The following is a 16,132-nucleotide window of genomic DNA, read 5'->3' on the forward strand; positions in this document are numbered from 1 at the left end:
GACTGGGCAGCAGCAGCAGCAGAAGCAGCAGTAGTAGTATTAACAGTAGTAGTTGATACAGAGTCATATCACATGGGCAGGAGGTGCCATGATGAACAGCAGTAGGAATAGGAGTATATAGAGTGTCAAATAACTGCTGACATAGGTGTCTTGACTGGGCAGCAGAAGCAGCAGTAGTAGTATTAACAGTAGTAGTTGATACAGAGTCATATCACATGGGCAGGAGGTGCCATGATGAACAGCAGTAGGAATAGGAGTATATAGAGTGTCAAATAACTGCTGACATAGGTGTCTTGACTGGGCAGCAGCAGCAGAAGCAGCAGTAGTAGTATTAACAGTAGTAGTTGATACAGAGTCATATCACATGGGCAGGAGGTGCCATGATGAACAGCAGTAGGAATAGGAGTATATAGAGTGTCAAATAACTGCTGACATAGGTGTCTTGACTGGGCAGCAGCAGCAGCAGAAGCAGCAGTAGTAGTATTAACAGTAGTAGTTGATACAGAGTCATATCACATGGGCAGGAGGTGCCATGATGAACAGCAGTAGGAATAGGAGTATATAGAGTGTCAAATAACTGCTGACATAGGTGTCTTGACTGGGCAGCAGAAGCAGCAGTAGTAGTATTAACAGTAGTAGTTGATACAGAGTCATATCACATGGGCAGGAGGTGCCATGATGAACAGCAGTAGGAATAGGAGTATATAGAGTGTCAAATAACTGCTGACATAGGTGTCTTGACTGGGCAGCAGCAGCAGCAGAAGCAGCAGTAGTAGTATTAACAGTAGTAGTTGATACAGAGTCATATCACATGGGCAGGAGGTGCCATGATGAACAGCAGTAGGAATAGGAGTATATAGAGTGTCAAATAACTGCTGACATAGGTGTCTTGACTGGGCAGCAGCAGCAGCAGAAGCAGCAGTAGTAGTATTAACAGTAGTAGTTGATACAGAGTCATATCACATGGGCAGGAGGTGCCATGATGAACAGCAGTATTAATAAGAGTATATAGGGTGTGAAATAACTGCTGACATAGGTGTCTTGACTGGGCAGCAGAAGCAGCAGTAGTAGTATTAACAGTAGTAGTTGATACAGAGTCATATCACATGGGCAGGAGGTGCCATGATGAACAGCAGTAGGAATAGGAGTATATAGAGTGTCAAATAACTGCTGACATAGGTGTCTTGACTGGGCAGCAGCAGCAGAAGCAGCAGCAGTAGTAGTATTAACAGTAGTAGTTGATACAGAGTCATATCACATGGGCAGGAGGTGCCATGATGAACAGCAGTAGGAATAGGAGTATATAGAGTGTCAAATAACTGCTGACATAGGTGTCTTGACTGGGCAGCAGCAGCAGCAGAAGCAGCAGTAGTAGTATTAACAGTAGTAGTTGATACAGAGTCATATCACATGGGCAGGAGGTGCCATGATGAACAGCAGTATTAATAAGAGTATATAGGGTGTGAAATAACTGCTGACATAGGTGTCTTGACTGGGCAGCAGCAGCAGCAGTAGTAGTATTAACAGTAGTAGTTGATACAGAGTCATATCACATGGGCAGGAGGTGCCATGATGAACAGCAGTAGGAATACGAGTATATAGAGTGTCAAATAACTGCTGACATAGGTGTCTTGACTGGGCAGCAGCAGCAGCAGTAGTAGTATTAACAGTAGTAGTTGATACAGAGTCATATCACATGGGCAGGAGGTGCCATGATGAACAGCAGTATTAATAAGAGTATATAGGGTGTGAAATAACTGCTGACATAGGTGTCTTGACTGATCCAGAGGAGTCATGGGAGAAAATCATGTGGTCAGATGAGACTATAATATAACCTTTTGATCATAATTTCACTAACCGTGTTCGGAGGAAGAATAATGATGAGTACCATGCCAAGAACGCCATCCCTAATGTGAAGCATGGGGGTGGTAGCATCATGCTTTGGTGGTGTTTTTCTGCACATGGGACAGGGTGACTGCACTGTATTAAGGAGAGGATGACCGTGGCCATGTATTGCGAGATTTTGGGCAACAACCTCCTTCCCTGAGTTAGAGCTTTGAAGATGGGTCGAGGCTGGGTCTTCCAACATGACAATGACCCAAAGCACACAGCCAGGATAACCAAGGATTGGCTCTGTAAGGAGCATATCAAGGTTCTGGCGTGGCCTAGCCAGTCTCCAGACCTAAACCCAATAGAGAATCTTTGGAGGGAGCTCAAACTCCGTGTTTCTCAGCGAGAGCCCAGAAACATGACTGATGTAGAGAAGATCTGTGTGGAGGAGTGGGCCAAAATCCCTCCTCCAGTGTGTGCAAAGCTGGTGTAAAACTACAAGAAAGGTTTGACCGCTGTAATTGCAAAGAAAGCCTACTGTACCAAATATTAACATTGATTTTCTCTGATGTTAAAATAGTTATATTCAGCACTGTAAATACATCAGGTCCGGGGCTTTATCAGGGAATGCATGACAAGGGACCCTTCAGCGCCCTGAACCGACGACGGGTGCCAGAAAGTCACCGCCGATCCAGGACTCATTCATCTTTATGAATGTGAGTCTGTCCACGGAGTCTGTGGACAGACGGGTCCTCTTGTCCGTGACCACCCCACCTGCCGCGCTGAATGTCCGCTCAGATAGTACGCTGGAGGGGGGGCAAGACAATAACTCCAGCGCATACTGAGCGAGCTCGCGGCAGGTGTCCAATCTGGCAACCCAGTACTCCATGGGGTCGTCGGTGCTCATACTGTCAGAAGCACCGACGGACGCCATGTAGTCTGCCACCATGTGGGCCAGCCGCTGGTGGTGACTGCTGCTGCTGCTGGTGCTGGTACTGGGTCGCTCGGTTTGGAAGAACATCCTCATCTCTTCCATTAGGTCCCCTGCTCGGCTGCTGCTGGGTGCAGCCACCTGCTGGGTGAGATGAGGGGGGACAACTGGAGGCCGGGGAGTTGCCTGCTCCAACCGTCTGACAATGCCTGCCTGCAGTTCCTCCATCCGGTGCTGCCTCCGGCTGGCTGGGATGAACTGCTCCAGTTTCCCCTTGCACCTGGGATCCAAAAGGGTGGCCATCCAGAAATCATCCCTCGTCTTGATGGTCTTAACCCGGGGGTCCCTCCTGAGGCATCTCAGCATGTGGGCAGCCATGGGGAAGAGCACAGCCCGCTGTGACTCCTCAATGCTGGCCAGGTGAATGAGGTGCGACTCTTCATCCCTGAGGCGCTGCTGGTCAAACTCAGACATGCCCAACCCCCGGACTATCGGTGCCCCCAACACCGGCTCTCCCTCCTGACCAGGCCCTGACTCCGGGACGACACCAGCAACCACCTCCTCCTCCTCTTCATCATCATCCTCCTCCTCCTCCTCCTCGTCCTGGCCCTGGTCTCGGTGGAGCATTGCTGACTCCTCCTGCTCCACCAAGGCACTCTCCCCAGCCTCGAGCAGGCGATCTAGTGTCCTCTCCAGCATGAACACTATTGGCAGCACGCTATTGAGGCCGATTTGCTCACTGCTGACCATCTTGGTCGCCTGCTCGAAGGAGGACAACACTTGGCAGACCTGGTTTATCTGCCCCCACTCCGCACAGGCGATGAAAGGGAGTTGTGGTGAAGTCCTCTCAGTGCCTAGTTCCATCAGGTACTCCCTCACCGCCCTTTGCTGCTCCCACAACCTCTTCAGCATGTGGAGGGTGGAGTTCCACCGCGTCACACTGTCCACAATCAGCCTGTGAAGGGGCAGATTGTACTCCCGCTGCAACTTGGACAGGGACGCGGTAGCGGTTGGGGAGCGCCTGAAGTGGCTGGCAATCCTACGCGCCTTTGCCACAATGTCACTCAACCCTGGATAAGTGCGCAGGAACTTCTGCACCACCAGGTTGAGGACATGTGCCAGACAGGGCACGTGGGTCAGACTGCCAGCACTAAGGGCGGCGAGTAGGTTGCTGCCGTTATCGCAGACAACCATACCTGCCTGGAGCCTTCGGGGTGTCAGCCACTTCTGGACCTGAGCCTGAAGTGCTTTCAGCACTTCTTCTCCAGTGTGTCTCCGGTCCCCTAAACTAACAAGCTGGAGCACGGCCTGACAGCGCACGTGCCCCACACTTGAGTAGCTACGGGGGCGCTTGCTGGGAGGCTCAGCAGCTGCGGAGACAGTGGCTTGAGGGAGACCAGCAGTTCTCCCCTGGACACCCCGGGGCGGCACCACAAGATCGGTTGCCGCCGATCCCTCACCGACGCCTCGGAGGGAAACCCAATGGGCCGTGAAGCTGATGTAGCGCCCCTGCCCATGCCTGCTGGTCCAGCCATCCATTGTCAGATGAACCCTGTCGCTGACAGCGTGATCCAGCGACAGGGTTACATTCTGCACAATGTGCTGGTGTAGGGCAGGGACACCAGTCCTGGCAAAGAAATGGCGGCTGGGGACACGCCATTGGGGTTGGGCCTGCTCCAACATCTGCCTGAAGGGGTTGCTGTCAACTATGTTGAAGGGCAGCAGATGTTGGGCAATAACCCTTGCCAGGAGCCCATTGAGGGAACGCACACGTCGGTCTCCAGGGGGGAAGGGAGTGGTGCGGTCAAAGGCGTCTGAAATCGACGCCTGGCGCCGGACGGCAGTGCGGGACACAGACGCGGAGGGTGCTGTGGAAGTAGAGGTCTGGCTGCCGGTACCAGTACCTCTACTAGAGGGAGCGGGGGGGCATGACCTGCTGGAAAGAGATGAAGATGTGGCAGGGGCTGCTGTACCCTGCTCACTTGTGGTGGTGGCGCTGCTACCACCACCACGCTTCATCTCGTCATACACCGCCCAGTGGTTTATCCTCAGGTGCTGGTTCAGGGCTGTGGTACCCACCCGAGCCAAACACTTCCCTCTCTTCACCCTCACTTTACAAATCCGGCAGATGGCCACGGTAGGGTTGTCTGCCACCAGGGTAAAGTAATTCCAGACAGGTGACTTCAGCACCGCCCTCCTGTCAGATGGGGTGACGCTTACTTGCACCTGCTGGGACTCGGTGCGCACAGGTGGAGCTGCCTGCTGCTGCTGCTGCTGCTGCTGCTCCTCCTCCTGACACCTCCTGCTGCCATCACCAGTGGAGACCCTGACGATGGTCTCCCTGGTGGTGACCTGGCGCACCGTTTCACCAGGGTGCCTACCTTCCCCGTCGTCACTGACGTAGTGAGCCGACGCGTCAGATGGCAACCATGATGGGTCACCCTCTTCGCCCCCAGAGATGTCAGACCAAGGGCTGAAATGTGTTGGTCTGAGGGAACCAACTGACATGGAGCCTCTAGCCTGGCTCCGCTGTCCCCTCACCCACGCCTGGGTCTGACTAGGTGCTGCTGTTTCCTGCACCAAAACAGCAGCACCAGTTTGAAGGGATGTCTCTGGGATACTGCCAGCAGGTATCCCATCCTCCTCATCCATCCCTTCAAAAAGGTCCTGACCATCAGGACAGAGCTGGAGGTCTGCCTGATGCATGGCCTCCCCCAAGAGATCCCTCTCACTGTCGCTGTCGAACAGTAAGATGCTGGACTCTTGGGGGCTGGGGGGGCGTACTACAGGCACCGGAGTAATGGTGGTACTACTGTGAGTCGGGACCGACGACTCAGTGGCACTGCTGTGCCCCATGTAGTCCACCACTACTTCAGCCTGAGATGGCAATATCGGGCGGCTGCCCGATGGGAAGAACTCCCGGATCAGGCGTACTCCCCTTGCACCCGATCCTCTACCACTAGTAGGGGCACGAGAGGTACCCCGTGCTGGCAGCGATCCAGCACTGGGAGTAACTCCCCTACCCCTGCTGCCACGGCCACGGATGCCGCTCATTATTGCTGATATGTGTGTGGGGGGGGTAAACTTTATTGGGGGGGGGGGGAATGTGAACAAAATGTGTTTTTGTGTATTTTTTACAAGACAGGCACGCAGACAAAGACGTACACAGACAGCTACTAAACTATAAGAAAAGTAGTACACCAAAGACAAGGACTACAAAATTAAAGAAAAAAAAAAAAGCACTAAACAAACACTAACTTTTTTTTTTTTTTTTTTTTTAAACACAAAACACAGACACTAAACACACACTAAGCTAAGCTAGATGAAATAAATGTACACTAACAGTGTGTACACTTACTACACAAAATTTAACTAAACTGAACACAAAACTTAGCTTTTAGAAAAGCTCTTTAGGAAAAACTAAACAAAATGTGAACTGAGATGCCTATCAAATATCACTGAACAGCGAACCTGCAAGATCTAACAGTAACACAAGATGAACAAAACTTAGCTTTTAGAAAAGCTCTTTTAGAAAGCTCAGCAAAATGTGTTCTGAAATCTCTAGCAAATATCACTGAACAGCGAGGATTGCAGGATCAAACAGTAACACAAATGAACAAAACAGCACAAAACAGCACAAAACGTAGCTTTGAAAAAAGCTCTTGGGTCTATTGCTTTGAAAAAAGCAGTTGATATACTGGAAAAGATCCACTGGAATCACTAAATAGCAATGCTGGTGATGATCTAAATCAATCAGGAACAAAGACACAGGAAAACAGGAACACAGAAACAGCCTCCACACTCTATAGCCAGCTTCTGAATCTGCAATGAAATGGTGCTGGGAGTGAGCTTATATAATGTCCATGCAGGCAGGTTCCTATTGGTTGCTAACCTCTGACGAGTGTGGAAGGAGAACTCTGATTGGCTCTGATGCAAAAGGGCGGAGCAAATAATCGCGCAATATTCCTATTGCCGAATATTCGCATTGCGAATATTCGGCAATATAAAATGATCGCTTCAGCTACTCGGCCCAATGGCTCTAATCATACCAGCAATGCTTTTAGACGTCTATGGAGATCACTAGGATGTGATCTGTTTTAAAAATGAAACTGTAAAAATCGCTCTGATGCGGAAGATCGGGGCGAGGAAAGTAATCGCACGATATTGCGTTTGCCGAATAATCGCATTGCGATCTTTCTGGAAAATTCAATGAACGCTTCAGCTACTCGGCCCAGGGTCTCTAATGATACCAGCAATGCTTTTAGACGTCAATGGAGATATCTAGGATGTGATCTGTTTTAAAAAAAAAATTGTAAAAAATCGAATATTCGGAATTGCGAATATTCACCGCGAATTTCGAAATATAGCGCGATTTCTCGAATATGCTATATTCGAGTCGAATATTCGCAATGCGAATATTCGTGAGCAACACTAATCGCCAACACAGGAGGGCCCGGGCAGCTTTATCCTGCCTAAATGGAATACATTGATTGCACTAGAACACACTTCCCCCCTACTTGCTACCCATGGCTTGAATTACATTTACCTGATCCCCATCCGGTCAGTAGAGGGGCCCAGGAGGAACTTTTTTTAAAATTTTCGGGCGTAGGTACATGAAGTCTGGCCGCATGTCGCGCTGCACGTTATAGTCCAGGCTGGCCGCTCACTGCCTATACTATGCCTTCCCTGGCGGAGTGATTCTTTGTACCTCCGCTCCCTCAGCAAGGAGTGAGGGAGCGGCTCATATGTGGTGCCTGAGAGGCCCCGGATCTGAAATCCCAGTGGCGGGTGGCGGTGCACAGGCAAGCGGCACACAATGACAAGCAGCATGCTAATACTCTGGATGGAAGGTACAAACAATCCCCACTGTTTGCTAATTATCCTTATAATGATCACAGCACAGCATGTCATTGTCAGTGTTTCTTTGTTTCTTTTTCAAGCTAAAGATATGGAACCAGGTAGGAAGACTGGGCGAAGATGGATGCAGCGGGCACCAGGGGGAGCCATGACAGTGCAGCACTGGAGTGCATTCTCTACTTTTATAACTTTACTACCACTAAAAAACTATAATGGCCATGTTTAGGTTAATTGGCAAGGAAGCTGTCAAGCAAATGGCATAGGGGGGCTGGGCACTGCCCTGGGGAAAATGTACCAAAGCAAAAAAAAATGTAAATGTATTTGTTTGGCGGGGGAATCATTATAATAACACTTAAAAGAAAACATTAAAAGTGGTGCATCTGTGCAATGTATACATCATTCTACACAAAAACTGACATTTCCCAAAAAAATGTTTACATTAAATAACAGCTCCTGCCTGATTACTTCTTTGTAAACAAAGCAGTTGGAGATCCCTATCCTAGATGAGGGTCTGAAATAGATGTCAGTTGGGGACCCCACACAAAAAAATTAAAATGGCATGGGTTCCCCCTAAAAATACACACCAGACCTTTATCCTTGATGAGAGTGTGGTATAGATGTCAACAGGATCCATACACAAAAAAACATTGTGGGGTCCCCCAAATTCTAAAAAAAACCTTTAAGTCTAGTATGGATCTTAAGGGGGGAACCACACGCAAAAAGGCAAGGAAAATAAAGTGGGGTTCCCCTAAAATTCATAACAGACCCTTATCCAAGCATGCAGCCTGGCAGGCCAGGAAAGGAGGGGGGGGCATACCAGGCCACCTGATCTCAACAAGAAGAGGTACCTTGTTAGGGGCAAGTGGATGTGGGGGTCTGCAGGATGGGGAATTATTGGAATCTGGAAGAGTCTGGGGTAAGGTTCGCCATCACTGAAAAGTTTTTAGGGACACTTTTTTTTCCGTGTGGGGTGAAAACCTCTCTAGGTGGGGAATTACTTTAATTAGAGGTGGGGTATTCATCTAGTATGGGTGTGGTTCTACAAGAAGGGAGATAAATAAAAATGTGGCGTGTAAAGTGCATTGCGGTGAAAAGGGCCTGGTTTAAAATATTGGGGGGGGGGGGTTTAAAGCGGTTTATACCCGCTGTCATTTTTATTTTATTTTTAAACCTGAAAAGCAAAAGCCATAATCAGCTAGTATGCACCGCATACTAGCTGATTATTAAATACTTACCTTGGAATGAGGTGAGAGGAACTTACCTGGTCCACGCCGAGGGAGATGTCATCTTTCCTTGGCGTGTCTTCTGGGTATCGCTGCTCCAGCGCTGTGATTGACTGGAGCGGCGATGTCGTCACTCCTGTGCATGCGCGTGGGAGACTTCTCTCCAGCAAGGGGGGGAATATGTAAGGTTTAGGAGATATTCTTTATACCTACAGGTAAGCCTTATTATAGGCTTACCTGTAGGTTAAAGTGGTAGTACAGAGTTTACTACCACTTTAAAGGGGGTGTGGTTAAATAGAGTCTGAGATGACTTACATAGTGCAGAATGTGGTAATATTAAAAAGGGAATGTACAGTGCAGAATGAGGGATGATGGAGATGACTGTGTGTGCAGAATGGAGGTGACTGTGTATGTGTGTGTGATTGAGAAGCTGTATAGCCGCTCAGATCACTTTTACACTGTAGGGAATCGCTGGCTGAAAAAAATAATACCTGGATCATGACTGCAGGACAGGAAGTGATTAAGTGATTAAGAATAAAATAAAAATGGTGCAAGAAATATTAATAACTCTACAGTGTCCCTTTGTGTTCCTTCTGAGGCTCTGATCTCCCTGCCAGAGAGCTACCCTGCTAGTCACCTTTTAGGAGCAGCCACCAGCAAACTGGTCTACCAGCACCCAAACCCCTCTGTGCCTTGCACTCCCTGCCACCACCTCCAGGGGTGTTTGGACCAGAGCAGCAAGGGAAGCCCTCTTGTCACTTTGGTCTCTGAACAGATATGTGACAGCTGCTCACAGATATGAGATTTTGATCGAACTGTTTTTGTTAACGGCTTTGAATTTTAAGGAAAATTAGGGCAACAATGTTCAGCACCGCTTTCTCATGGTCTCTCAGCAATTTGGGGTTTGTGAGACCTCATCACCCAGGTGCTTCAGTAACAGCTGGTTCACACAGGGGCAGCACGACTTGGTGAGCGACTTGGCAAGGCGATCTGCCTACAACTTTAGAGGCGACTTGCAAAATGACTTCTGTATTGAAGTCAATGCAAGTCGCCCTGAAGTCATCCCAAAGTAGTACAGGAACCTTTTTCTAAGTCGGAGCAACTTGAGTCGCTCCTATTAGAACGGTTCCATAGTACAGAATGGAGTGCGACTTGTCAGGCGGCTAAGTCACCTGACGAGTCGCGCCTGTGTGAACCAGCTCTAAATGTCTTAAAGCTTTTCGTAAACGGTTAATAAACTGTATATAGTATTACATTGCCCTCCTCCTACAGGCTGTAAGAATGTCCGTCCCTCCCCCTTTACTTTTACCTGCACATTTGCTTGAACAGACGGGAGTATCCAGCACAGACCCCTTTTCTGGTACGAAAGACATCATCAGGCTCACAAAATCTTAGTGATGCATCCTTATACGCTTTTGTGTCATACTCTGTATTAAAAATACAAAAATAGCACTTTACCATCTTTTGCCCTGTACACGCAATCGGTTCGTCTGATGAAAACGGACCAATGGATTTTTTCATCAGCTATCCGATGAAGCTGACTTTCATCAGTCTTGCCTACACACCATCGGTTAAAAAACCGATTGTGTCCAACACGGTGACGTAAAACACAATGACGTGCTGAGAAAAATGAAGTTCAATGTTTCCGAGCATGCGTCGACTTGATTCTGAGCATGCATGGATTTTTGACTGATGGATTTCCCCACAGACGATTATTTTTTTCTATCGGTTTTTTAACCATAAGAAAAATTGAAAACAGGTTCTATTTTTTTTCACCGATGGGAAAAAAAACCCTGGGGCCCACACACGATCGGTTCGTCCGATGAAAACGGTCCATCGGTCGGTTTTCATCAGACGAACTGATCGTGTGTACAGGGCATAACTCTCACATATTTCACATGAACTATTTGTATATAAACAATAACCTTCTACACATATTAATGTCTTATGTGATATACACACGTGGGAGCTAATTTATTAGTATTTTTTCCACCAAGCCATTGTTCACTTAAAGTACTGCCTCAGGGGGAAAACATTTTTTTAATCTTCTGAACCTGACTTGAGTATGGCAAGGCTAAACACAAATGTACTCCTTTGTGCAATCAGCTTATAGAAAAAGTAAAACATATAGAATATGTGTATACAGAAAGTAGAGCAGTGAAAACATACAATCACTTGTACAAGATCATCTGCTCACAGCCACTGTGCTCTTGACTAGGGCAGTCAGATATCTTACTACCTCAAACCAAACATGTATACAACCTTACCCATGACTATTGAATAATGACACTGACACCGTATTGCATTTAAATGGCCTGTTCTGCCATGTATTAACAAATAAACTATAACCATTATTTAAATATTCCAGCTCCAATCCAAATATTTGGTTGCCGGTCCCTGACGATCCCATCTTCCCAACTTTGGAATCTGTGGTACCTTTTAAGTTAGCATCTGTCCCCAGCCGTCAAAACCGCCTCGAGGACTCACTAACTGACCGCAGACCCCCACCACCTTACTACCTGGTAATCTAGACTGAAACCAGACCAAACGGGAGCACTCCATACCTGAGATGGGTCGCACCATTTTTCTCACATACCCATTGTCAAGGACCCAACCGCCACCGCGGCACAAGTGGGACTCCTTACACCTGTGCCCGCTGCCACACAAGAAACGCTCTCCAGATGCCTTCCTGCAGGCCAGAGCCCAGAGGTCTATCCCGACTGCATTGAGATGTACCCCATCCCCTCTCAAGTACCTCCAGGTATCAATCTCTAACTTCAAATGTCTGACCACCACCCCACCATTGCGGACAATAAACCTACCCACCTCTTTATTCACCTTTATACGGCCTTGTTAAGTTTTTCAATCGGGCTCCCCTCCATGACGTGCGGGCCACATTGTCAGACCAAACCACAATCATGTCAGGGAAAGAAGACCGCAATCTCCGAAAATCCCTCTGTATGTCTTTTATGACCTGTCTTATGGGTCATATGCCCAAATCACTGCCTCCCACGTGCAGGACTAAAATGTCAGGAGGCTGGTCCAGATGTGAAAAACGATGGACCTCCGGTAGAACCTTGTGCCACATCATACCCAGAACCCCAATCCACCTGATCCCGTCCTTCTCTCTCACCACCCCCAGCTGCATGCCTTCTGGCCTGACATCCACCCTTTTTTCCCCCAAAAAAATGTACCAATGTCCCAATATCCAGATGAGACATCGTGGGGAATCTGAAAATTCGTCCCACTGGAAACGAGACAAAGCAACCGCTAATTTGTTGTCAACCCCGGGGATATGTACCGCATAAAAATTAAGGGACTGACTCACAGTAGCTGTACATATAACAGCAGATGACTGGGCACTGAAGCAAGTCAAAAAGAGGAAGAGAACAGTTATGTTGAGTTGTGAAAAAACAAGTTGAGATTGCCTCTTGTACAACAGTTTTGAGTTTGCAGAGTTTGCAGTCACACCAAAGAATAAACTTGGAATAAACTTCCAGCAGATGTAGTGCAGTAGTCAACAGTAAGTAGTTTCAAACTTGCTTGGGACAAATATAGATCTACATTCAGGCAAAAAAGTTAACATAAAAAAAATACATATATTCTGACTCCAACTGTTGTAATAGTGAAATAACAATAGGAAAAAAGGGGAGGGGAAAACACTCACAGTGCCACATCCGTAAATTTGGGAGATAAAGACAGAGTTACTCAGAAGAAGCAACCAATGGTCGAACTTTGTAGGCAACAAAGACGGGAATGGCGAAAAATGTAATTTAATTACAAAAAAAATATATACCCTATAACAAATGCATAAAACAACAAAAATGAAGGAAAACCATACAAGATGTCAAGTATGAAAAATGTCCTCTGTGCGTCTACGCGTTTCGCCATGAGGCTTCTTCAGGATGGACAAGAGAAGAGTGGTGGCATAATCTGGTTAAACTGTGATGGAACGTGATGCCATTATTGAGGCTTTGAGGAATTTTTTTGTATGCGGTTTCTGACACAGACTTAAAAGCGTTTTGTCTGATTGTATATGTAGCCCAAAACAACTTTGCTGTCTGGGTATAATTTGATGTAATCTATCTGAAAATCTAACTCACTCAGTATAAAATCTGTAATTTCTATAGCTAGCACAGTCCCACAAAGTTCAAGCATGGGAATTGTGTGCTCAGGCTTAGGTGCCAACTTAGTTTAGCCAAACATAAACCCTACATGAGTTTGATTGAAATAGTCTCTTACCTTGAGGTAGGCAACAGCTTATATAGCATCTGTTTAATGCACCTGAGAAGATGTGAATCTCTTTTCTATGACTTGCAGCAAGGGAAGTTGAAGTGTAGCAGTGTGGTATGTCAATTACATCTAAGGCATGTAGAAATTGTTTCCAGGACTCCCACACCACACACTAAGTACTGTATAATCTTAAGGGTAGTTAAAACTTTTTTTAAATGTACACGAGGGCAAGATATAAGCAAAATATTTTTTATCTCTTAAAAGGACCTGCAAATACAGGCAAATACCTGTTGATTTGCCAGAAATGTACTCACAGAAACTGTTGTGGGCTAACAATAAACAGCGTTTTGGACTGAATGGAATCTGTCCTGCCCTGTTGTGGAGATGATGAAGTCACGTGACGTGACGACACGCGTCAGGAACAGCACACGTGACCGTAAGTGACATGAGTCCCTTCACCCGTCCGTCTGGATGCTATTTTTAATCCCTGCTTGGTTTTACCTTATGCATGTAAGCGCATATATTTTATTAAACAAGTTTATCTTTGCATACTTCACTATTGGATTCTCCTTTTGTTCTTGGTTTGTTTGGTAGACCATCATAGTCAGTGCCAGTACTGGGAATATTCACACAGAAAATACCATCTGCTCGGGAGGCTGGGGTATAGCGATTGAAAGCTGATATATTCACCTTTTAAGGTAAGCACTCTGTGAGCCCATCTACCAGGAAGATCTGCAATTGAAATTATTTCTTTATGGACTGAAGCATATGAAGAGTTTCTCACTCATTGCACTGTTATTTGGACTGTTGCTTTTCTATTACAGCAGTCATTGCTTTGGCTTGTTTATTTGCACTGTCACTTAAGTGCTGCTGCTTTTTTGATTGTTTTCTTAGATTTTTTAGATACAGCTATAGTTTGCACTTGCACTTTATTGTTATTTAATACACATTTATAGCCTTGTTGAGCTTTGAGTATTCGATCGCATGTGCACTTTATTTCCGTGTGGGACACATTTAAAGGTACACACACTGTTTAGCAGTGAATACATTTCAGTATACTTTATATACATTAGGTGTGCTAGAAACTTTAACCAGTGCTCACCCGGACACTGAAGTCACAAGACTGCTATATACTGCTGATGAGAAAAGGTATTCAGCAGTTTATAGTTACTAAAGAAATTATGATACTGCGCTAAACTAGCTAAGTGAAAAATACACGAGCTGCAACAAAAATTGTGATATACACACAATATACAATCAAAACAAAACAAATAAGTTGCGCTAACATATGTGAATATAAATTGACAATTGAATTAAAAATAGTGTCCATAAGTGTCCAAAGAACAAAAAAAATATATTGAAGATTCAAATTAAGTGAATAAGTTGTTGAGTGATATTTTAAACGTGACTGGCAAACAAAGATCCTCCACCGGTGAAAAGATGAAAATGTCTATGCACTTACCAGAAGGGCAAGCAATCAAGGCTTGCAGCTGGAATCCCCCAGCAAGGGTCTTTATCAGAAACTGCCACTGATAGTCCAGATGGTATTCCTCCAATTGTGTGGATGGATACGAGATCCAAGGAGCATGAAAAAAATATATATACAGCATATGGTGATGTACCGCAGATGAAACAGATGATAAACACACCAAGGAAAGCCACCACCAGTATGAATCACCAAATAAGGGGGACTCTTACCAGATATGCTACAATAGAGTACTTGTGGCCAAACCCAGCCAGGGCCTTTATGGTAGTCACCAAACACACCAGCCAGAGCACACGGCTCTCTCAAGCAGCCATAGCAAAGTATGTCACCAAAAAGAAAGATAAAATCCACATAGTGAAATATCGCAGGTATAAAGATTTAATAAGGTAGATGCACTTACATAAAAAAAAATGTATCAGCATTTAAAATTACGAGCCGGCCGGCTTCTACAAACGCCCGTCCTTCGGGACCTAGACGCAGCACGTCAGAGCGTCTCCTCCTCCCGACGTACGTTTCGTCAGTATGTGACGTCGTCATACTGACGTCATACTGACGAAACGTACGTCGGACAGCGGAGGGGAGAAGATGGAAGAAGCCCCCCGGAGTCCGGAGAAGCCCCCCCCGGAGAGCGGAGAAGACCCCCGGAGAGCGGAAGACCCCCGGAGAGTGGAAGACCCCCGGAGAGCGGAAGAAGAAGCCCCCCCTGCTAATTGAGCTAATAACGAAGACAGGGGGGGCATCCGGAGCAAAATAATAAAATATTTTAAAAAGCCTTGTGTTGTGTGTTTATTAACTTTTACTTTTTGCCTACAGGTGAATGGATAGGGGTACGATGTACCCCATATCCATTCACTTAGGGTGGGGGGCCGGTATCTGGGGGCCCCCTTATTTGAGGGGACTCCCAGATTCCGATAAGCCTCCGCCCGCAGACCCCGACAACCAATGGCAAGGGTTGTCGGGAAGAGGTCCTGTCCTCATCAACATGGGGACAGGGTGCTCTGAGGTGGGGGGGCCCGCAGTGCGCCCCCCTGCCCCAGAGCACCCAACCCCCCCATGTTGAGGGCACGCAGCCTGGCACGGCTCAGGAGGGGGGGGGCGCTCGCTCGTCCCCACTCCTTTCCTGGCCGGCCGGGTAGCGTGCTTTGGATACGGGTCTGGTATGGATTGTAGGGGGACCCCCTACGTCGATTTTTCGGCGTAGGGGGGGTCCCCTTACAACCCATACCAGACCTAAGGGCCTGGTATGCTCCTGGGGGGGAACCCATGCCGGTTTTGTCTTTACAAATTGCCGTGGAGTTCTCCCTCGGGAAAGCATACCAAATGCCGTCGCTGGAATGGGCTTTTACAAGGTGTGAGTAGTTTACACTTTGTAGAACCAGCCCTAATTTTACACTTGCAAATTAACACTTACGGCGCAAAAAGGAAGCTGGAAAGCTTTGTGGATCGCCTTAAGTGCTAATTTGCATACTAGAAACGGCATTTCGACTCGAAATGCCCCCAGTGGCGGATGCGGTACTGCATCCTAAGATTCGGCAGTGTAATTCAATTACACATGCCGGATCTTCTGCCTAA

General features: G+C 47.0%; 1 protein-coding gene across 1 annotated transcript in view; it reads right to left on the reverse strand.

The window, feature by feature from the left end:
• The window catches only part of LOC120936420 (kyphoscoliosis peptidase-like), a 222,743-nt gene that overhangs the window by 33,965 nt on the left and 172,646 nt on the right, over positions 1-16,132 (reverse strand). The window contains exon 7 of the mRNA XM_040348731.1: positions 10,151-10,268. Within this exon, the coding sequence (XP_040204665.1) occupies positions 10,151-10,268 (118 nt within the window). The remainder of the gene's footprint in view (positions 1-10,150; positions 10,269-16,132) is intronic.

This window comes from Rana temporaria, chromosome 4 (assembly GCF_905171775.1).
Source record: "Rana temporaria chromosome 4, aRanTem1.1, whole genome shotgun sequence".
Taxonomy (NCBI): domain Eukaryota; kingdom Metazoa; phylum Chordata; class Amphibia; order Anura; family Ranidae; genus Rana; species Rana temporaria.